This window comes from Poecile atricapillus, chromosome 6 (genome assembly GCF_030490865.1).
Source record: "Poecile atricapillus isolate bPoeAtr1 chromosome 6, bPoeAtr1.hap1, whole genome shotgun sequence".
Lineage (NCBI taxonomy): Eukaryota > Metazoa > Chordata > Aves > Passeriformes > Paridae > Poecile > Poecile atricapillus.
The window spans coordinates 30,999,166-31,022,848 of NC_081254.1; the positions used below are offsets into that span (position 1 = coordinate 30,999,166).

The 23,683-nt window shown below is 35.7% G+C and overlaps 1 protein-coding gene across 5 annotated transcripts in view; it reads left to right on the top strand.

Moving 5' to 3' along the window:
* The window catches only part of ATRNL1 (attractin like 1), a 432,748-nt gene that overhangs the window by 91,140 nt on the left and 317,925 nt on the right, over positions 1-23,683 (top strand). For all 5 annotated transcript variants that reach the window (XM_058841794.1, XM_058841795.1, XM_058841796.1 and 2 more), the window contains 5 exons: positions 4,164-4,296; positions 5,541-5,722; positions 14,288-14,501; positions 15,176-15,364; positions 19,976-20,194. In XM_058841794.1, the coding sequence (XP_058697777.1) occupies positions 4,164-4,296; positions 5,541-5,722; positions 14,288-14,501; positions 15,176-15,364; positions 19,976-20,194 (937 nt within the window). The remainder of the gene's footprint in view (positions 1-4,163; positions 4,297-5,540; positions 5,723-14,287; positions 14,502-15,175; positions 15,365-19,975; positions 20,195-23,683) is intronic.

Genomic DNA, 23,683 nt, shown 5'->3' on the forward strand with positions numbered 1-23,683 from the left:
CCTGTCTTTTAGTCAGAGTTTGAAGTGGATAGGAAAGGCTGTTAATTTAGTTACTGAAGAACAGGGTAGCAAAAATTCATCAAAATGATTTCTGGAAAGAGGTGCTGTCATAAATGTAAGGTGCCTGTTGCAAAATAAGTCTATTGGCTGTGAGATGATGGAGGCAGAATTTTGCAGCTTCGATATAAGCCCACCCAAATAGCATCAACAGAATGGTAGCATGTGGAAAAAGAAATGGATCAGGCTCATTATCCATTTTCATAGACTGCTACTTCTGGACTAGGCCCACAAATGAAAATGTTGTGACAGCACTCCGATGGTAATATGGGATAACAAACTTGCAGACTTAGGAATATCACAAGGAGCCTTTGCAGCTGTACAAAGGCCTTGATTTATCACTTAGCTCATAGGACTCCAGATGAGACAGACAATAATGCTTTAGAATCTGCTCATGGAAACTGGCCAGTTTACTAAAGATGTGCTGTCAACCAGTTTGGCATTGCCTCATGGTCATAGATCAAATTTCATCTGCAAAGCAGTGGCTACTCTGCTGATTGGAAGGCTTGTAAAATATGAACATTTCCCTGAAATAACTCTAGTTGGACAGATGGATTTCATGAGTAGTGCTAATGCATTGATGATACACCTGCCTGTGCTCACCCTCTGATGTGAGCCAGCGCATAACAGGACACTGTATTCCCTACTGTGCAGACCCATGCATCATCAAGGTATAGATCATATAGATAATACTCATATCTGATGTCATTGCAAGCAGAAGCTTGCAGTGCCTGGTTAATCTGGATCTGCTTAAAATGTTTATGAAACTGTATTCACTCTCTATGTCTCTACATAAAGTGCTTTATCTTGCATCCTATGAAAATTATTCTCCCTTACTGACAATCCTGTTGTGCAGAACATTGACCATAATTTGTAATGTAAACAAGTCTTTACCCAAAAAAGGGAGAAAAAAAAGAAAAGACTTTGTGGGAGAGATTAATTTCATTTTAAATTGCTGCACCTTTACAAAATGTCATTCAAAATGAAGTTTACTTTACTGAGAAAGAACAGAGAGATTGAATTTCCCAGTAAAAAAATTTACTTGGTCAATTTTGTTCAATATCTAAAGAGATAAAAAGAATTGATGAAGTAGCCTTAAAGAGAGCCTTAGTATGTTGAGGCACAGCTGAATTGTTTTATTTCTCCCTCCACCCACTATTGAATTTTTGGCAATGCTGCCTTCAGAAGCTCCGAGGGGGGCATTTTCCTACAAGAGGGATGTGTTTCCTCTCTGCCTGAGACCAGCCACGCTCTTACTGCCAGGAGCAGTCTCTGAATTTCTTGTGTGTTGATCTCCACATGTGCAATACAATAAAGCCTCAGCTGATGACAGTTACCTAAATACAGCCCAGATTCGTGTGTGATTTAACAGTGTGCTTTATCTGAGTGTGGCAACATAAAACAAACATTGTCAAATCCATGAAGGGGATGATAAAGGGTGTTTTGCTGAGGAAATGGGATGCTAGAGGAGGCTTCAAAGAGACCTGTACTCAGACATCATTAAATACTTTTGCACAGTGCCTTAAAGATAAGAATACTTGTTTTTTCATAATGTTTGTATTGCTTCCAGAAAGCTCCTTCTTTCACAATGGGAGTTCTTGGATGACACACTAATACCAATAATAGTAATCATGGCAATCTGCCTACATTTGAGGAATTCAAAGAATAGACAAGAGGAAATATGTAAAGTAGTAGAAGGAAATATGAATTGAATCAAATTTATCTTGGAGGAAATAAAGAAAATTTATGAGTAAGAAGTACCCAGCAGCAAGGTTTGGGAGTAGCTTGAGGAAAATAACAGGAAATCTATAAATTAATAATTTACGTTTATATTAGGCAAACTAGACAAGGTTATACTGTTAACCTGAAAAATTCAGGAGGACGAGAGAGGTACATAATTTAATAGCAATTTTGGAAATTCTAAGATAAACTGTTCTAGTATTTTTCATTCTCCAATAAATATTCAGAAAATCACTGCAGTTCATAAGTCTGTCTATATACTACTATATCAGGATCAGTACTTAAAACTTATACTACTATATGAGGATCGCTTAAAAAAATGCTTAAAAAAAATCTAAGTAAATCAGACATGAGGGAGGCTTTATATATAACATGATTTACTCATGCTTTGGTGTGTAAACATTATAAATATCCTACAGCAATATGGAAGTTCTGTAACAGATGGACTGTCATCTTTCTGAATTTCATTGGGTTTGGTAGTTTAAGTTATAACCTTAATATTGTGTTAATATGAATTACCTATTGGATTCACATCTACATTGAACTAATGAGATTTTCAGGCAAGCAGTGTTTAAATTGGATTTAAGGGAAATAAATGCTGGGAATAAGGGAATACAACAAAGAACATTATTATAGAACAGTCACTAGTACTTTGAATTTTATTTTAAACATTAAATAACCAGAACACAACAAGCTTCATGATTAGAAAGTAATAGAACAAATATCTCAGCTTAGGTGGAAAATTGTAATCTGTATGTAATACCACTGAAGAGTATATAATTTAAAAAAGAAATCTGAATGCTGAAGGGTATGTCAAAATGAAGTGTTAAAAGTGAGTATTAGTTGAGCTATTGTAAATGAGCAGATGGTGGTTGCTTGTGCTCTAAAATTCATTTTAAAGCATCTCTCAGGCAGTTTTATGAATATGTTCCATGACTGACTGAAACCAAATGTGGGTTTGTACCAAAGATCTGGTTTTTTGTGCTTTACTGTTGTATGCATTTTTGGCCTAGATAGAGACTTGCTGGCATTGCCTTTGGCTGTTCTGTGTTGTGGTGTACCTGCCTGCACCCAGACCTTCTCTGGTCCTGTTTGCTTCACAACAGCCTTTCCTATTGAACAGAAAAAAGTCAGGACCACTTGAAATAAACTTACTGGTAGGCATCTTATCCAATAAAGGGAAAAAAATAAAATAAAATGAAATGCCTCAACAGTAGTGTTGTTCAGCAGGAATGAAGCTGGTTCTGTGTGAGATTGTGAATTCACTTTCACAAATGCATTATTTCAGGCCTTTAAAAATACAGAAATAAAAGGAGACAGCTTTTCTCCTCCCTGCTCTATCACTGCCATATTCCAATACCAACCACTGTGTAACTTATTGTCATGCAGTCCCTTTATAAGTTGTTTAATCATACTCCAGGAGACTATCAGAAAGGAAAGCAACCAACATTGTCAATAAATCATGCATTTGCTATCCAAGTGCAATCCATTTGTGCTGCCGTGTATTAATTTAATCTTTTGTTGTTTAAGAAAGAGAAGACTTATTAGGGTTTGACAAGAGGGACTCCCATAGGTCCCTTCCAATCTCAACTGTTCTGTGAGTATAAAGCTGTCTTGCATTAGGACTTCTTTTTTAATTATTACCTTGAAATTAAGTTGGTAGAGAAAGCCTTATAGGTAAGCTGATGAATTGGGTGAAGATTTAGGGCAGTTCATTAAATAAAGTATCAATACAATGCCTTAATTAAAAGCACTATGCAGTGGGAAGAAAGATTTGTATTCAAAATGTCCAACTTGGAAGACCTCAGTTTTCAGAAAAAAAACAACAAACACCGACCAAACCAAATAAAAGCCCCCAGGTTTCCTTCAGTGTTTACTGCTTTTCTTGCATACTAAGGTACCAAAGGAATAAAGTTATCCCCGGTTTTGTCATGTATGGAGCATATTCTTGCACCTTCAGTAATTAAAAATGTAATTATTTTGCACCTTGTACCATTTTTTATGTTCTGTTTGACTATTTTTCTTGCTTTAACCTGCATAGAACGAAATAATTTAGTGAAAGTATAACCCTAAACTATCTAAGAAATAAATATTGAGTTTAGTTTTTTAAACTCTTCCTGCTCTCTGTACAGGGAATTGGCCTTTTCAATTTGAGTCTCATAGCTGTGTAGAACAAGTGGGGCGATTTGTGCTCCAGTGTTGCATGCTGCATCTGACAAAGGACTCTAGATAAGGAGCTTAAATTCAGCCTAGCTTTTAGGTGGCCACAGCTATCTGGGAGGGATCCACCTGCTCTGTATTTCAGTTTTGACTTCTGTTTTTTTAATAGAGGTATGCTTGAGGTGCTGCTTTGTCTATTTTTACAGTCAGTTAAAAACTACACAAAGTGTCACGTGAGGAATGAGCAGATCTGCAATAAACTGACGAGCTGCAAGAGCTGCTCCCTGCACCTGAACTGCCAGTGGGACCAGCGGCAGCAGGAGTGCCAGGCACTACCTGGTAAGGGAACGCCACAGCTGCTTTCAAAACCGAGTCAATCTCCTCTTCCTTGCCAGAGATTGTTTGTTCATGAGCAGACATGGATTTGTGCTCGCTCCTCTTGCCTGTCTGTGCCTGTCCAGGTGAAGGCAGATGTGATTTACAGCCCTGACTGGGGGATCAGTGCCACCTTTACTTGTTTTGGGGGAGATAATGCCATCAGTGAAGGCACAGTGATGCACTGCACAGGGCAGTGATGAGCCCTGAGTGCAGAGCTGAATGGCCATATTATTCTGCTGTGTACACTGACATTGGTACTTTTGCTAGCTGGGGTTTTACTCTAAAACTTTAAATTCAATTCTGCTTCAATTTTCCTGTGCAGAGAGGGCCCAAGATCTAGTTTCTTGATTGTCTAATGTTGGTACTACTATGAAAGCAATGAATATTAAAATGCTCATATGAAATACTCTCAGAAGGTGACTGTTAACATTCTGAAATAGTATTTATTTTGTAATTTACATTCATAGCTACATATATGCAGTTAGATGTCAGAACCTTTTCCAATTGATCTTATGTCCAATTATATAATGTCCATTATGAGATTAATGAACACTTTTTTTTACAGAGATGATTCATTAAATAATTTATTCTCTGCAGTTCAAAACTGTATTTATGTAATCTTTGTAGATTGACTGTAACAGTTGCTCTTACTTATCTTTTAATAGTTATCTGAGTTTGAGTAATCCTGTAAAATGTCGAAGAGAAATATTTTCTGAGATGTTATCTGAATTTTCTATCATTTGGATTGCATTAGTATTTAGGCAAATATAAATGCAAAGATATGATAGAACAAGGATAGTGTAAAGTTGTGATTTCTTAATTCCAAGACAGTTATATTTTTAAATTTACATAACATTAAAGTAAAAGGAGTTGTTAAAACTATTATTTATGTACATAATCTAATCTTAATATTTAGTTGTGCTCAGTTCTGAATACAAGGAAGAAATAGTGGCATAAAAATATTACACTGAAACTTAGCATTTATCATAGAATTATTTTTTAAGTTCCTGGAATTTTCTTTCCATAACAATACACTATTTTATACGATGATGCTCGGTATTTAAGAATTTGTGTGATGTGAAAAGGGAAATTGAGTGTGGGATGTATTTTGATTTATGATCTCAGGAAGATAAAATTCAGACTCCCTTGGGTTTTTTAAAAGTTCTTTTCTCAAATCAGCTTTAACTGTATGCTTTTTGCACCAGCTCACCTGTGTGGAGAAAGATGGAATCACATTGGAGATGCCTGCCTCCACATCAACTCCAGTCGGGAAAGCTACGACAATGCCAAACTCTATTGTTACAATTTGAGTGGAAATCTTGCCTCATTAACAACCTCCAAAGAAGTGGAATTTGTTCTGGATGAAATACAGAAGTATACACTTCAGGTAACTTGAGGAGCTGTAATTGATGCTTATGTGAAACAAATTTGCTTTGAGAAATCCCTTCTAGGGTTTTGTCCAAAGAGAAGACAGTTTTTGCCTTCAAAGAAATGTGTTAAATGGTGCTAAAGACTGGTACAAGTCACGTGTAAGATATTAAGGAAATCTCATATTTAAAACAAATCACACAGCAGCTTCCAAGATTTCCCCTTTCCAGATTTAAATGCTAAAAGTTACTATTTACTTGGCAGAGAGTATTTGCTCAAGAGAATGGCTGGAACACTGATTTTGTGTCCTGGTTTTAGCTGGGATAGAGTTAATCCTGAAATTCAACACAGGCAAGGGCAGGGTCCAGCATAACCCCATGCACCAGTACAGATGTAACTCCTCCAGAAAAGCCAGTTTCCTCTGTAACTGCTTTGTGGGATCAAAGGGTCACAGAGAAGCTGCACTAGTATGTAAAACATGTAGCAATTCCCTGCACAGCAGTGCTGGAATTAGCTGGAGCTAATTAGCTTTCTCTAATAATGGTGGGGAGAGAGAGAGAGAGCTGAAAACTCTTCCATGCCTCTGGCAAATGCAGCAAGCTGCCACCAGAATATTCCTTAGAAAAAATGATCCATATTAACAATCCATATATTGTTAACTGTGGGACAAGAGAAGGGAAGAGAAATTACTTGTCCCTGGGTGGTCAGGTTCAATTTTTCAGCAGTTAAATATTCAAATGCTTATTGCTGTGTTTAAACATCACTGGTTTAAGTATATGAAATGTAAGAACGCTCAGAAATATGAAACCCAGCAGTGTATACTCAGATGGGATGTCTTTGCAGAAGATGATTCTGATTTTTACAAACAAATCAGTTGTTCTTAGAAAGGGACATTTTTGGGAGTGTATGTTTAGTTTTGTAGAACATGCAGCACTTTGTCAGTATAAAATCTTCAAATTCTTAAGTAGTTTAGGATTTTACAGTTACAGGAAAATGAAAGATAATTGTGGATAATAATTAAAGCTTATATCAAGCTACTCTGTGATTTACAAAGTTGTTATGGTGAAGATGAATTGAGATCATTCAAAGGAAATAACAGTTCAGAATTGCCTTTATGTTATTACTGATTCAGAGAGCAAGAGGTTAGGGACATATATTGTGGACAGAAATATTCTGTTATCCTTCTTAGCATTCTACAGCAAAATGCAGTTTCAAACATGGGTTATGAGTTAACGTTGAAAATGTAATTGAAACAAAAACTACAACAAAATGATATTGGCAACATGATTGCTCTGGTTATTTATTTTACCACTTTTTTCCTTTTTGCTTTCCTTTCCCTTGATTCCTATTAAAATTCTTCATAGGATGCTTTCCAATCTAATAATGCGTGATAGACTATTGATATGACTGATTTTGCCTGACTGGCTTGAGGTGTAGATGAGAAATAGCTTTTTTTAGTGTTTGGAAGCAAGATTTTTCTTATATTTTAGAGCTTAGAACTTCTGCAAGATGACATTGTGCTGAGCATATCTTTATTTAAATGAAGTACATCCTGAGCCAATGTGGTGATGTAAATTTGAGATACCTCAAATACAGTTCAAGCAGTTGTAGACAAACGTATACACTTTTGAAAAATCTGTCTTAGATTAAACAATCATTCAGCTGTCAGAACCTCTAATGAAATTCTGCCATGAATTATCCTGGTGTTTTCAGTGGCACTTAGGAAAAAAAAATAGTATTTTTTTCATTCATATCTGTCTGTCCAGCTACATTTACTCAGTGTGATACATCCTAAATGTGTTATCAGGTGTGACAGAGGCTCTCAGAAACTTCTTGATCTTCTTTTGCCTGCCTTTCCCTCTCAAACTGCAATCATAATGATTTAAAGAGTGAGATTTCATTTTAGATGGCTTGTTTCTGTAACAGGTGCTGGTGGGGAGTTCACAAATGGAGTCAGAGCTCCTGTAAGGTGAACACCATGGTTTTAATCTCTATTATCTGCAGCAGAGTTTGACTTGGGTGGTTAATGTTGAAGGCTTTTAAATCTTTAGCCTGGGAAAGAAAAAAAGGTTTCAGTTTCACCTGAAAACAAAAAAACTTTTCAGGATTAATGAATGTCTCAGAGCAGCATTTGGAAATAAGAATATGATTCTGACTTTATCTCTTTGTTATTTGGTATTGTTATGCTGAGAAAAGTAGAGCAACTTAGGGAGTTGTGCCTTTTACAAACTGTCAAATAAACAGCCCGTAAATCAGTAACTCTACAGCCTGGAAGGACTTCAGCATTCTGTTTTGTTAATAGAAACAACATGTGATTTTGTAGATTGTTCTACATCAAGTCCTTCTTCTGGGACAAGTTTAGGACAATTTCTTTGTCATGTTTAGAATAATATATTGATGCTTTGGAAATCTTCACAGGGAAGGAGGTGCCATTTTCCCTGTGCCCTATCCAGACCTCACTGTGTATAAATAATTTCTCCTAATCCCAGTACTAAACTGGAAATCGATATGTTGCCTATTTTTAAAGGATGAGGAGAAGGTTCACTTGGTACTAAAGAAAGGGACAAAACAAAGATCTGTGTGGTATGAACTCGAGACACTCTTGAATTTAAAGACGTATTTTAAAATTATTTCCAACAGTTTAAAGTTTAGTTTGAGTTGTTCATGAAAAATAAATTAAATTCTGTCAGAGAATGCCAAAGTAAACACAATGGATAGGCTGCAGATTCCCACACTCAAGAAGAATGACACTTAATATTTTTTTCTTACGTGCTTTTATTGACCTGGTAAGCAAAATATTATGAAAAGAAAGATTTGAATTTCTCTGAAAAAATAGATTAAACAGCAATATAAGGTTAATTTACTGTTCCTTCAAATGTTGTATATTCATTTAAAAGTGCAATTAGCTCTCCTGGGAGTTTGCTTGCAGCTGTGGGATTTAACTAAAAATAATAATTTTCTTGTTAGCATGCAATAAATTCTGAGAAGATTTAGTTTTGGTGTAGTAAGCACAAAGAAAGAAGAGAACAGTTTTCCACAATGCCTTTCATTATATAAACTGTTTGCAACTTTTCCTTTGACTCACTGCTCACAAGGCTAAGCATCTTTTTATAAATTACACTTGAGTGTAGGTTGCAGTTAATTAGTGAGCTTTGCATAGCAATGTTATTCCTTGTTAGCTCAAAGTATTCTCTGAGGGCTTTGTGTTTCTGTGGTTTTATAATATGTGTGATTGTGGTGAAGTTGACATCTAGTCTTGGTTTCTGAATTACTCCCTATAGAACAGTTTCTACCAGTCTCACTTTCCTATTGTGGTTTTAGAAATCTAATAGATTATTTTAGCACATTGTCTCTATATTGCAGTTGTTGCATTGACTGTCCATTAGCTCACCTCTAGTTTAACTGTCTTCTTGCATTCAGGATTAGGGGAGCTCAACTCACTGTGGATGCCCAAGAATGCAAATTTCCTCTTAAAATTTTCCTCTATAAAGAAGAAATTCCAAGAAGAAACCAAAATCCCACTGGAATGCGAGCTGTAATCTCTGTAGATGGAAATTGGGAAAGTTATATTTTTTTCACTTTGCCATACTATACATTTTTTTTAACCACTTGGACTACAGAATAGTTTAAAAAAAGTAGAATTGGTGGTTCTCATGACCTAATGCATGACTCCTGCTATTTATTGCATCCAGATTGTATCATATGTGTCTAATAGGTCCAGAGACACTTAAAACTCATAAATCTTGCTTCTACTGCTTAAAATGTGCCAGTCACTGGGTAAATATTTACAAAATATGGAATGTGCTGGTATCCGGCATAATCAGAATTGATGCAGTCAAGGAATAGAAAACCCAGCATTGTGTCTGCATAGAACACATTGCTTCTCTTCACAGAGCTGCTGTTTTCAGGAAACAGGTTTTTTGTTGAGAATGGTGCAGAAGAGAGTCAAATTAACTGCAAACCTTTCTCCAAATTGTGAATGTTGTGGCGAAATGGGCACTGAGAAGCCGAAGTATTATCAAAGTTTAATTGTATGTTTCATCCTGGAGCAACAAATCAAGGAGTTAAAACAATTCCTGAGAAGTTTGTTCAATTTTGTTTATAAGGTGTTGTGATGCACTCAATAGAAAACAAGACATTAGTGTATTATAAACTTTCAGGAAAAGTTGAGATCCAAAATAAAAATAATTTAAATAAAGGTGGAGATACATTTTTGACTGAGATATATACTTCCTCAGTAATTTGCATAATTAAGAAGCAGGGGAGATTTTTGGGCCTCAGTGGTAATTGGCTATTCAGTAAAGGTAGTCTTGCTCACTTCACTCATCTGCAAATTATTCAGCCCTCATTAGCTTAGTGCTGATTCAGCAGAAGTACCTGAAAAAATGTGTCATGAGTAGAAATGATCCCTTTCACTTTAGATATCAAAGCAATTTAATCTGATTTAATTTCTCTGAGTAAACAGTGGATTTAACACCATCTATCAGCTTTCCAGTTAAGGTTGCACAATTTTCTTGTCTTACATAGTTCCATAATTACTATTTAAAAAGCAAATTAAAATTTCCTGATTCAGAATAAAAGAAGAGCATATTTTTGAAGTCATTAGTGATCAGTGTTTTGTAGATTCCTGCTTTGGCTAAAGTTTGGCCTTATGTTCAGCTTAATAGGACTGTAAATGAGATTACAGAATGATGTTCTGTTGGTATGCATTGTATGATCACAATTTTGTTCTTCTTGTCAGATGAAAATAAAGCCTTACCCAGAAATTTTTCTCAGAATTTAATAATTCTGAAATATTTCCTAACTTAAAGGTTGATCTCTCATTTAAAAAAGGTTTTTTGGCAACTTATTTTCATTGTTATAAAAGATGGTTCTATGAAAACAGGTAAACCTGTTGACTAGATATATTTCAAGCACAAATATAAAGTTTCTAAGATGGGCTGTGGATTCTAAAAAATAGCCTAGAATGATGTGGATGAGAGGACAAACATATTCTAGGGGTGATTTCAAATTTTAAATAGTGTAGTGGGATAAAACTATACAATATTTCTTAATATATATTTGATTAAGTTATCCATTGCAACATTAGTAAGGCTCATAACAAATTTTCCCCAAATGGATGTGAGCACCTGCTGTGTAGTGCATTGCTTTGGTTTTGGGTTTTTTTTAAATTTTTTTTTTTTTTTAACTGATTTTCAAACTTGCCTAGGATGCTCTTATGTGAGCTTGTTGAATTGTTGTTGATGTTGTTTTAAAATGAACTGTACACAATGTATCAAGGGAGTTTTTATAGATTTGCATATATGGGAAGAAAGAACAAGTCTTCAGAACTCTCTGAGGAGTAATGTTCTTCCCACTTATATGTTGAGTAAAGGTCACCTGAACTTCCAATAAATGGGTTGATTTACACTGTATTTTTCACTCATCTGGTTTGGTAAAAAATGTTTTTCAAGAGGTCTGGGAGCTGGAATCTTGAATCAGCAAGTTCTGGTTCCAGAGGACTGGCAGTCTCATTTCCCTCCTGTCTGATCCTCTTCAGAAGCATCTTTGGCAAGATATTCAAAGTAAAGGAATCAGTTTTCTACATTAATTTTGCATTAAATGGAACAACCATAGAGTTCAAGTGAAGGATGTTCAAGTCCCATTATTTCTTAAGTCTGAAGAAGAAGCTGGATTGCGTTTTCAGCTCACACATTTGAAGTACCTCGGTTGCTTCAAATACTTTGAGATTCCCAGCTATTCTGACTAAACCTTTCATCAGTTTGAGAGATAATTTATATTAGATTGATGCCTTTTTTTTTGTTTTGCTTTTTTAAAAAAATTAGTTTGATAGCCACAGAGCCCTGGTGGCTGCAGATGTCTCATGTGGAATTTCCTGAATGCGCTTGTTGTGATTTGCTTTTTCCTGCTGGCTTCTGTGTAGTGCAGCAGCAATAATCATTTTTGGTGATAAACTTTGATGATATCCACACACACTCTCTGCTGTTGCCAGCAGTCTTCACCTGTGGCACACCACATGATGGAATTGATGCCACATAATTGAATATGCATGTTAAGCACATCATTGGAGCATTTGGGAGGCCTCACTCAGATAATCTGTGCTTGGCATCCTAACAGCATGGCCAGAGAGGCTTGAGTGGGCCTGCAAGGTCACTGCTTCGATGGTGTGACCTTGATAATGTGCTCATCAGCATTTGGGTCTGTATTTTGATGGTTTGTCCTAGCAAAGAGCCAGAGATGGTACATATGGAATTTGAGATGCCTGACATGATGACTATAAGCTGTCCAGATAGTCCAGCTATTAAGAATGATTATGACTGGGATATGTGTTGCTTTTGCTGGAAGCCTTTCGTTTCAGGGATGCTGCTTTTATCTCCTCTGGCTGTTTTGGCTTTCATGATTCTCTCTGGGATTTTGTCATCATTAAAGGGGTTCCAAGACAGTCTCCTACTTAAATGAAAGAATTTATTTCCAAATATCACTGCTGCACTCTCAGTTTTCATTATTGGCTCACATACTTTTTCACCATAGCTGGAATAGGATCCCTGTTTTTATATACTGATGCTGAGGCCAAATTATTTGGCAGTGCAATTGAAACAGTCAGTAATACATTAAAGATTTTCTTGGCTGGAATCCCTGAATCCCAAATTAGGCATGTAGGGTTGGTTTATGTGTGTGTTTGTCAGCAGTTCATCCTGCCTAAGCCCCTGACATTATTCTGTATGTGCTTGGTGTGCACACTCAGCATCTACAGGGAGCTGTGTAGGTATCTAAGATTTTCTGATCCATGTGGACCACGTACACAAACAGGAATCTAGTCAACTAAATGACAAATAAAACAACAGATGTATTATCTACCATTTTCCAGATGCCCAAGTTCCACTTTTACTGCTTGTATCATGTTCTTTCTGGTATCCAGAACATGAGTCCTCACAGACACCTGGAAAGTTGCTCACCTGGGGTAGCAGTGGAGTAAGCAAGTAAATACAGAAGTAAAACACAAAGTGGGCGGTGGTAATTTTGCTGAATGTTCTTGTTGCTGTTCAAGAGTCTCCCAGAACACATCACTGCTTGTGGAATGGAACATTTCTAAGTTATTTTCTGGTTTATTTAAGATTGTTCTTGTGTCCCTAAGTGTTAGTAGGTAAAGCAATTTTTGTTTGATCATGATCTTAACTGAGAGTACAGAAGCAGAAGAGAGTATAGGGAGTACATTTTAGAGAGGTCAGGAATACTGATTATCTACCTAATGATTTTATGAAATAGTATTTACCACTGGTATTTTTGAAACAGAATTAATAATCCTTCATATTTCAATTTGCTCTAACAAGACAGGGGAAAAAAGAAGGAATTCTCTGTCTGTAGAATTAAGAGTACTGGAAGATTTTCTTTTCAGCTATGGGTTAAACCTGAGTGGCCAGAGAAAATATGAGATCAAAGGTGAAAGATCAGTGTTAGAGAATGGCAGTAATTCTTGGTTCACTTGTGGAATGCATAGATCTTTAACCGTGGCAGGTTCCCTTTAGGTGCATTACAGTATTCTACTTACCTTGTAAACAGCCTTTACTTACCTTGTAAATTAAATCAGTTGTGAACCTAATTCACAGTCAGCTCAATATCTCTACTTTGGAGCTGACAATCCTCTGCCTGGGCAGGGAGCTGGGTTTGGTATTCTGGCATCCACCTGCCACCATGTACTTGTCACAACCCCATTGTCTCTCTGTATCTCTCTTCTGTGTGTTTAAACTGGGCTTAATGAAAACTGCCTGCACAGAGATTACATGAGGAAACGTATTTGGTTTGAGTGTCTTTAGATTTTTACACTAATGGTGGCAAGTAGGGCATGTAATTTATCCTGGAACAAGTGCCTTTTTTCCTTAAAATCTACTTTTTCATTTGGTAAGTGTGTAAAGGTGGAATGATAAAAATCAGTAGAATTTGTGATGTAGTTTTACTGATATATCCTAAATATGTTTTAAAAATTTGTGCTTTTAGTTTTTTATAGACTATGTTTTATAAATTATAAATCAATAATGAAAGTATATTCAATGTGTATTTAACAGCACTGGAAATGTCAATGTGCCACTTTTATCTCTGTCTTTGAATTGCCTAAAGTTGGTCAGTATCAGCACAATGGACTTTAGAGGATGGAATACTTATCCTTCTTTTTCCTGAACTTTGACTTCTCTGAATTGCTGTTAATTTACCTGTATTTCATTGTCCACAGTGGCCTAGCAATTAGTAATGATACAATAGCCACTGGGAAAAAACCAAACAATTTCATTATGACCTGTATCCAACAATAGAAATCACAATTGTCTTTGAACAGAATGCAGTTTTTTAGTGGAAGAGAAGCATATAGGGAGTGGAGTTTTTGTTGGGGTTTTTGGGGATGTTCAGCAAGATAGAACAATTAATATAAAAACTGTGTGGACAGTGATTGAGGAGATGATAAAGTAAGATAAGAACATGCTAAATTCTGAAAATGTGAAGTTGTTGCTGCTGAGCTATTTTTTGAAACATTTTGTGAAGACAAAAAGCATTTGAAACTATTCTCTGCCATTTGTTTCATTTCCATCCATAGAAAATTTCACCCTGGGTGGGTTTGCGCAAGATCAACATCTCCTACTGGGGCTGGGATGACATGTCCCCTTTCACAAACACCACCCTGCAGTGGCTCCCTGGAGAGCCCAACGACTCTGGCTTCTGTGCCTACCTGGAGAGAGCAGAGGTGGCAGGGCTGAAGGCAAATCCCTGCACTGCCATGGCAGACGGCCTCGTGTGTGAAAAACCCGTCGGTAAGGAGCCTCTTACTCCCAGGAACTGATGCCGCGGTGAATAACAAGCTCTTTGGGCCTTCATTTGCTTAAGAGGGGTTTGGGGACAATTTGGATTAAATAATTACAAAAAGAGATTTTTTTTTAGTTTTTTGGAAATAGCTGTAATATATTAAAATTCCTAATGCAGAAAATATTTTATTTCAGAATTAGTTCACATGGCTTATTTTGCATTACACCAGGAATCTTATAGTTTGCCTCTAAATCAATAATAGTCAACGGTAACAGTAGCTGTAACCACATGTGGAGATATTCAGCAATGCAGTGTGTTCTTTCTGGTTCTTGCTGAACATTAGTGAATATCTTAAAGTTGTAAAAGACTGACAAGTCCAAAATTCTGGTTTCTGTCTTTTAGGTTTATTTGTGTATAAAGTTTACTGTGGCAAACAGTCACTTGACTTTTCAAGTTAACATACATTAAAATAGATTCTGTGAGCTGTCATATGAGTCATGCTCAGTTTTGCGTATTAGATTTTGTAAAATATATACAGAAACATAACTTTGGATCAAAATATTTACAGCTAATTAAGGAAGCAACCGCTTCAGCATGGATTTTTCTAATGGAACAAATGGTGAAAGGAAAAAGAGATTGAACTTGTGTTCAAAATGATAAAATATTTGTGATCCTTTTCCAGTTAGTCCCAACCAGAATGCCAGGCCCTGCAAGAAGCCGTGCTCCCTGAGGACAACCTGCTCCAACTGCACCAGCAATGGCATGGAATGTATGTGGTGCAGCAGCACCAGACGATGTGTGGACTCCAATGCCTACATCATCTCCTTCCCATATGGGCAGTGTCTGGAGTGGCAAACTGCCACCTGCTCCCGTGAGTATCTTAGTGAATGTTCATCTCACTAAATATGTTGTTAGGTTTATTTATCACTCAGAAGAGCTGGAGGGATTCAGCACATTCACTAGAGATGAAAAGATTTTCAAGGGAATGACCTTATATAGCTACTAAAATGAGAAGTCAGTGCTGAGTATGCATTTCTTAGACAGATAAAATGCTGGCAGTTCTTTGATTATGAAATGTATTTAGTCTTTTGAAACTGTGAAAAGTATATATTCCTTTCAGATAAAGAAAAATTACCGTGATTGTTTGTATGAGCAGTGTTACTGTGAGAAACAGTTGCCATGAGCTGGAACAAGATACTGTTAAAATTAGATAACCAATATGTAAAAATTAGACTTACACAATATGAAGTTATTAAGAAAAGGATGTCTGATGAGTTTTTAAAGATTTCAATGTTCTGATTTATCTTTTTCATATTCAGGCTATGCCATTTTCCTGACATGGAAAGATAAACACAGTTTTAATGATGATGGTGGTAGTCGAGAATATTGTAGCACAAATGCAAAACAAATTATCTTGGTCTTTCTTAGATTCTTCTCCCTTGCAGATGGGGATTATTAACCCTTGATCCCTAATAATTAACTCTTGCAGATTGTTCATCCTCTCTATGGAAGTAGAAGGAATGCTATTAGGCCATCAGGCAGGGAGAGGAGGTACAGAAAACTTCTGTCCTGTGTGATCAGACTGGGTCAGGCTGCATTAATGTTCAGGGTTTCCATTTCATCCTTTGGCGACAAGAGGCAATTGATTTCTTTGTCAAGGAGCAAATTTACTCTCTGGAAGTCCCCTTTGGAAGTGCATTTCTCAGAGCTTGATGCAAGGTCTCTTCAGGAGAAGGAGCAATCTCCTCCAAGTACTTTTCAGTGTATCAGGTGCAGCTGCTCCTTCCCAAGCTGGGAGCAACTGGAGTCAGCCCCATGCCGTTCCAGCAGTTCCAGGGTTTACCGGTGCCATGACTGATGTAGACGCTGGAGTGATCTGCCTTAGATTGTTGTCTTAGTTGAGGTTTATTTAGGATAGTTCTTCAGTCACCATCGTTCAGAAGACTGGTTCTTAGAATTTTTCAGGATTTCTGAAGTATGCTTTTGGACTCTCCTTATTGCCCTACTCTGAGAGGGTTTTTCTGGTTACTTTTGATTTCCTTTCTCTCTCCCTAAGGGTCTTTTGATATCAAAGCCTCTGGAATCTTGTATTTGTGGGTATCTTGTGACAGGATTAATGATCTTGACAACAACAAACAACTTGCTTTCAGGATCATAATTAGATCATGATTCGATTTGATAGGTTAGGGATACAAATTAAAAAAACCCCAAAGAACACAGAAGGCGGTTACTTGCTTTCATCTAAGCCTCAGGAAAATACTAAGTAAAACAAGTTCTTGATGTATCTGAAAAGGTACCATTGATAAATTATAATCTTAAAACAGAAAAAGAGAGCTGTGGGTACCAGGCCACTGCGTATCTGGGTTAAAGGGAAATAAGGCAAAGGAAAGCTTTTCCTTCAGGCTAAATTGGCCAAGAGCCCATATTCCTGTTATTGAGGTTCCTTCTTCATCCTTAATAATCATAGAATGTAATGAATCAGGACCATGTTGAGCTGTTCTGGTAAACTTTTTGGCTAAATTAGTAAATTTCAGGTATTAATCCAGGTTATAGTGACCAGGTTCAGTGTAATAGGTAATAGGAACACTTAATCTCTTGTCACTGCTTGGAATAATAATTCTGTAGTTATATAAAGGTTTCTCTCTCATAACCATTCACAGAACTTTTTTTTTTTCCTCTCCTGTATAGGAATCAATTTAGTAAGTCATGAAATATTGATAGCGAGTTGTGGCAGAACATAAATAGATTGAAAATCTGGAGATAAAATTGACAGAATACCACATAAATGATGTTTACATTTTTGAACCAGCAGATATTATGTCAGCCTGAACTTTCAATTCAGTTTTTCTCTTTGTGTAGTGTTTGCACATCTGGTGATTCAATTTGTTTGGGAAACATAAGAAGTTGTTTTTAATTTGATTGTCATTTTTGTCAGGTCTGTAAAAGTTTATATTAAATAAGGCAAAAGGGATTTGCTATATACCAGTTCAACATTATGTAAAGGCAATTTTGTATGAAAATGTTCTTTCTATTCAACAAATTAGAAAAAAAAAAAGAGATTCTGTAGCTGTAAGCAGTTTTTCCAGTTTTATAGCATCAGATATTTTGCATTTAAACAAGAAAATGCATGCCCAAATGAAGCATGGTTCAGATATTATTTTAGTCTAAATGACTTGAAAATTTTATTAGGTAGATATATCATTATTGCTGCTGAAGTAATGAATTATTAAGTGGATTCCCTTATCAAGGGATAGTGTTTCTACTTGAAGAACAGACTGGAACTATACCTTTAAAAAATCCTCCTTGTTTTTAAAATTTTATTTTTTATTTTGAATGACTAATTTCTGAGCATTTGGATGTTTTGCTCTGAACAAAAAAAAAAATCAGACAAGTACATATGATTTAAAATACAAAAAAACTCCTGAGAACTTCACATTTATTTTCATAACTTGGAATTAAAAATGAGGAATGCTGTTTTATTGGTGACATATTGTCATTTTAATACCTACTTGCCAAAAACTTGCATTTCCAGTCTTCCATACATCTTCCATCCTTTATGACTTTTGATTGAATAGCTGACAGTTGAACAATCTTGGGCCACTTCTAGAATTTGAAAGAAAACAAAATTGCTGCTTGAATATCCCCTTCTGCCATCAACAATTGCTTCTCAGCTCTCTTCAGTTTTTCAGCTGAATGCCACTACAGATAATAGCTGAGGATTTTCACTTCTGGTCCTGTTTTAGCCTCTGTAAAGATAGTGCAGCTGATACTTCAGGGCTTTATAAATAGCAGCATGAGTATAAATAGCAGCAGGAGATTTGTGTGGATTGTTTAGAGTGCATCTCTGAAAGGGCAAGCCAGCCAGTGCAGAATGATGGTCTGAATTTTTCTGCTGATCTTCTGATGTATTCAAGAGCCCAAATTTGTATAGTTCAGCTTCAGCTCTATGGTTTAAGACTGACTTTTCACGTTTGACAATTTGTAACAACAGTTGGCCTTTTCCCTTCCCTGTTTTTTTCCACACTTGGGAAACTTGAAACATTTCCTCCTGTTTGGATTCTTCCAAGTCTATCGAGGAGCTCTTGCTTCAGCTTTCTGTGCTGTTAAAATCCTTTTGACTCACTCAGACTCTTCACTATCTGTTTTCCTGATATCTGCAGGGAGTTTTAGACTGTGCAGTATTTTTTCTTTTTACAGCTTTCATTACTTTTAAACAATTTTAATAGCTGCTGAAGTCAGAGGAGCTAGCTTTATTCTGCTCTCAGTTAATTTAGTTAGCAGTGAAATCATTCTGCTTCGTATTTCTTTTGTGGACCAGAGGATCCCAGGTGACTGTGAACATTGTTAGGATGCAGTGTCCTGGCTGCAGCTGAGCCAAATTGAGAGGTTACCCTCACGTAGAAGCCATTTGAGTGTCCTTCAAAATAACTCTATGAATCTTTAAATTTCTTATTTTTCAAAAGAAACTTAGCTAATTCTGGCTTCACAGCAGGGGCTTACCTTCATGTGTGCTTTTAAAATTTAATTTAGAAAGCCTATAAAGTTAATGCGAGGAGAGACAGGGACCCACAGTGATCAATGTTTGAATGAGCCTGATGTTAATTTGATCCAGTGTTACAACAGTAATTAAAAAACCTAAGATGTATCAAAAAATCTTAAAGAACTTGGGAACTTTAATGGTGTTCTTGAAGTTACTAAAATGTTAATTTCTTATTAATAAAAAATGACATTAACTTCAGAACAGGAATTTTATTTGGTTCTAAACAGATTTGAAATATGAGGAAGACTGTTTAATGATTTTAAGGAACCGAGTATAAAAGATCTAAAGGGAGACTTGTATTTTAGAATCCAGCTTAAAAAGTGAAACATGATTAACTGATGAGGACCTTAAGATATAGTTAATTTAAATGGATCTGAATTATGACTTGTGGCTTGATGTGTGGTTTGCTAGCTTATTTCAAAAGCTGTATGTAAGAAGAATAAGTCATATTTGTAGGTGAATACTCAGGTGACATCCAGGGCTGCTTTGTGCCCAAAATAATTTTTGGTTTGAATTTGAATGATCCTTTGTTTTTTAATAGATATTATCACTCTTGGTTTATTGACCTTGTATTGAACTCTAGAGTTTTTCTGTTGGAAGGGGTGTTTATCTCAGTGAAGTTAGTAATAAGTGCATTCTATGCTAAGAATAAGTAAAGAATATATATTGTGTGTCTAATGAAGATGTGCAATATTCTTGTTTTGCTACATTATCTTTGTTGATTTTAGTTTCTACTGTGGTGTAACAACCACCTGCTGTGTGTTTTGTGATCTTCAAGGAAGTCCAGCTTTTAATGAAAACTTGAGATAGTCTTACCAGTATTACTGATTTTTTTGTTTTTTAATTTGCACGAGGAAAAAGAAATACTCCATCTCCTGTTGTAAAATCTAAACATCTTATTTAAAAAAACAATTAATTTATATTGTATTCCATTTACTAAAGCTCAAAACTGTTCTGGGCTGAGGACCTGTGGGCAGTGTTTGGAACAGCCAGGGTGTGGATGGTGCAACGATCCCAGTAACACTGGCAAAGGACAGTGCTTGGAAGGCTCCTCAAGAGGCCCAATGAAGCCTGTCAGTGCCCACTCCAATGAAATGGTGCTTGATGCTACTCTCTGCCCAAAAGAAAAAAATTATGAGTGGTCTTTTATCCAGTGTCCAGGTAAGGTTTACTTCTTTCTTATATATGAAATAAGGTTTTAAGCACATCGAAATAACATAATTGTTCTAAGTAATGCAAATACTATTTTCAAGAAAAACTTGGTTTTTACAAAATATTTCCTAAATGTAGAGTTTGTCTGTCCACTGAACACAAGTGTAGGCTGACATGTGAAATGCAATGCAAGTAGTTTAGCCGAAATTGTCATTTATTTGTAGGTAAGTTTTTATCTACCATATCCCTCTACATTTAGAAATCAAAGTATATGAATTTTCTTCAGCTCTTGCTTTATTCTGCCTTCTGTATCCATCAAAGAGTGGAACTGGGGAGAAATTATCCATAGAAGACTGAGGGACACAAAACTCCCTCCTGCGATTGCCAAGTCCAGCTGAATTTCAGAATGGGGGGCTGCCAAAACCTGAGCTGTGCTTCCAGCTGACCTTTTAGACACTCAGAGAGAATAGAAAATGTGCTTGTTAAAGAGAATCTCTGAGTGTCAATTTAAGCCACACCAGTCTGATTATAGTATTTTAATTTTTGAGTTCATTGCAGAGTAAGGAAGCTATCAGGTGCTGTAAGACAGTGAAAGCTGGTGCAGCCTCCTGAGTACAAATCCTCCAAACCTGACAGCAGCGTGGAAGCAGCACTGGAGGACTGCAGGCAAATGAAAAGCACACTGGGGACTTTGACAGCCCTCCAGAAGTCATTTACAATCAATAATAAAGCTTGAAAGACAGTTTGAAAACTTTGGTGGTTTTTGGTTTGTTTTGTTTCGGTTTTTTTTGGAATAAATAGTGTAATTGTGCTAAAGTTACTTTTCCAGGAAATGTTCTACTGCTGATAATTTTGGAAGCTGGAGCTTCTGTAGGATCAATACTTTCGTGGGTACACGCAGCTGTGTTTGCTTACATCTTCTTTCTTTGTCAGTTTATTCTCTCTGTTGTCTATGCATGTATATAGAGGGGTTTTTTAAAGTTTTAGAATAATGAAGTGAAATATAAATCCCAGTGAACAGTGTTGCATATTTTCAGTTACAACCAAAGAAACTTTCAACATCATCTAATACTACTTCCTGAACAAAGAAGCTTCTAGTACGTTTCTGGAAACAATAGAATGACATTCTGTTGTACAGAAATTTCATTGCTTAGTCTATATATTGATAAGTGGATTTTTAACCCTTCAGTGCAATGCATAATTTCTGCCACCAGTGAAATTGTAATAGATAAATATATTGTTTGTCTAAAATGCTGTTTTTAATATTTATTCTTGATGGATAAAATTCTTTATTTATTGTATGTTCTTACCAAGAATTTACTGAAGTTCCACTTCAGTTTAACATTCCCTATACTTTATGAGTTTAAGAACAAATACTACAGAAGTCATAGAATTAAAATTTCAATTGATGTGAAATTTCTTTTTGATCTGTTTTGGCTGGAGGTTTTGTTCCTAAGATTTTGTTTCCATTTCCATAGAATATTTTCTGTAATGAATTCTATTAAGAGTTTATTCTTAGCACAACAATCATTTGATGTCCTTGAAACAAGATAGAATTAGACTAAGTCTATGTAAGCCTACTGAATAGTTTTCAGTTAGGATAAAAATATAAATAGATAGTTTATACCATGCAGTTGGAGATTATTCTGCCACATTGATGAATAGTTGGCTGAACCATTCATCTTTATTCAGGCATACACTTATTTTTCCTTGTAGTCCATATCCATCCTCCTTGTAGTGCCTCTGGGAAATTGTGCTGCTGATAAAAATTTTAAATTCCTTCTCATTTTCTGTTTGCTCAAAACTTTAAGATTAGTATTCATCAGGCAGTATAGAAAATGTGTATTTTTGTGACTGGTCACTTTGAAATCAATAGGTTTCAAATAAGCTGTCATAGTATTTATTTTGATTGGAATACAATTTTATTTTCATTAGATTCTTTGTTTAACTGAACTGTCATTATAAATAAAATTGCAAATAACATATATATATAAAAAGAAAAGAAAAAATAGCTTTGACATTCATCTCATGGAAAGAAAGGTTTAGGTAGAATGCAAGTCCAAGTTTTTCTTTAAAGTGTAAATTTCTCCTCTGAAAAGCAATGTGAGTAGATTCTAACTAGTTTGTTTAAAACTAGATGAAGTATTTTATACTAGATCCAGATTGTAACGAAGGCACCCTTTTCATAAATTTTTGTAGTTTTAACTATTTTCTTAAAACTATAATTTCCAACAATTGTCAGCGTCATCAGCTATTTCAACACAGAGGTCAAAAGCAAATTAGTCATAAAATTGCATCTCTCCAGGGCAGCCTCAGTGAGGATGCAGCTGAAGTACATTTTTGTGTGTGAGGAAAATGACTTTGTTGCTGCCAGTGATGTACATTAAAAGGACTTAAGGAAAAAAGAACTTTTACACATTTAACTCCTAATTCTTACTTAATGGTCGTTACTGTGTCTCATTAATTTAATGACTTCTTAAATTATTTAATACTGATGTCTCCGGTTCGATTGCACTGAACCAACTTTGAGATTTATGGAACTTGCACTTCTGACTTTTTTCAATGAGATGCATATTTTTAGGGAAATCAGCAATTATATAATGTAATTTTTCTATGGTGTGTCATGTCAATTGTGGATTGCATTATTTCTTACTGTGTGTATATATATATATATATATATTAATTTGTTTAAAAATCTCTTCCATTTACTTTGACTCAACAAAATGTAAGAATTCAGAGCTGTCCTTTATGACCAGATAATATGACTTGCAGAAAACTAAAATTTAAAAGTAAGGTTGCTTTCATCATCCTATATAACACAAAAATTCACAAATACAAAACTAAGCATTAGTAAGAATAGAAAATTTATAAATCAGTGGCCCTCCAGTTAAATATTAATATTAAGCAATTGCCCTACACTATGATATAGTCTTAATTATGCAATCTTACTTTAATAGAACACCTCTTTAATGTACTCTCTGTTTTTACTTTTGGCTTAGTAGGCTGTATTCTTTTTTACATTTGCTTTAAGTAATTCAATGTGTAAAACATGTACACAAACCCCAAAATGGAGCTGCAGCTCATGGTACTTTTGTGGAGCTTTGCCTGAGAATGGCAACAAGCGGCAAAAGAGGGAGACCCCACACAGGTGTCTAAAAATCAAGTATTCTTGGGGAAAAATAAGGCTTGTGATTTCTAGAGATTTAGTCAAGATAGTGAGGAAACCTAATGGTACAGAAATGTTTAATACTTGTTTGGAAGATTCTCTAGGCTTAGTTACAGAAGAAAGAAGAGATTGTCAGCTTGGGAGGTTTTAATGGTTTATGAGCCATGTATGGCAATGGCTATAAATTTATTAAGTTACTAAATTATAAAACGGCTCTAAAAAGTTTTAAATCATGCAATGAGAATCCCTTTTCCCCTAGCCAAGACACCAATCACTGTGACATTTAAATTAAAAAATCCAAATTTTGTAAAAAATCCAATTTTACTGTGATG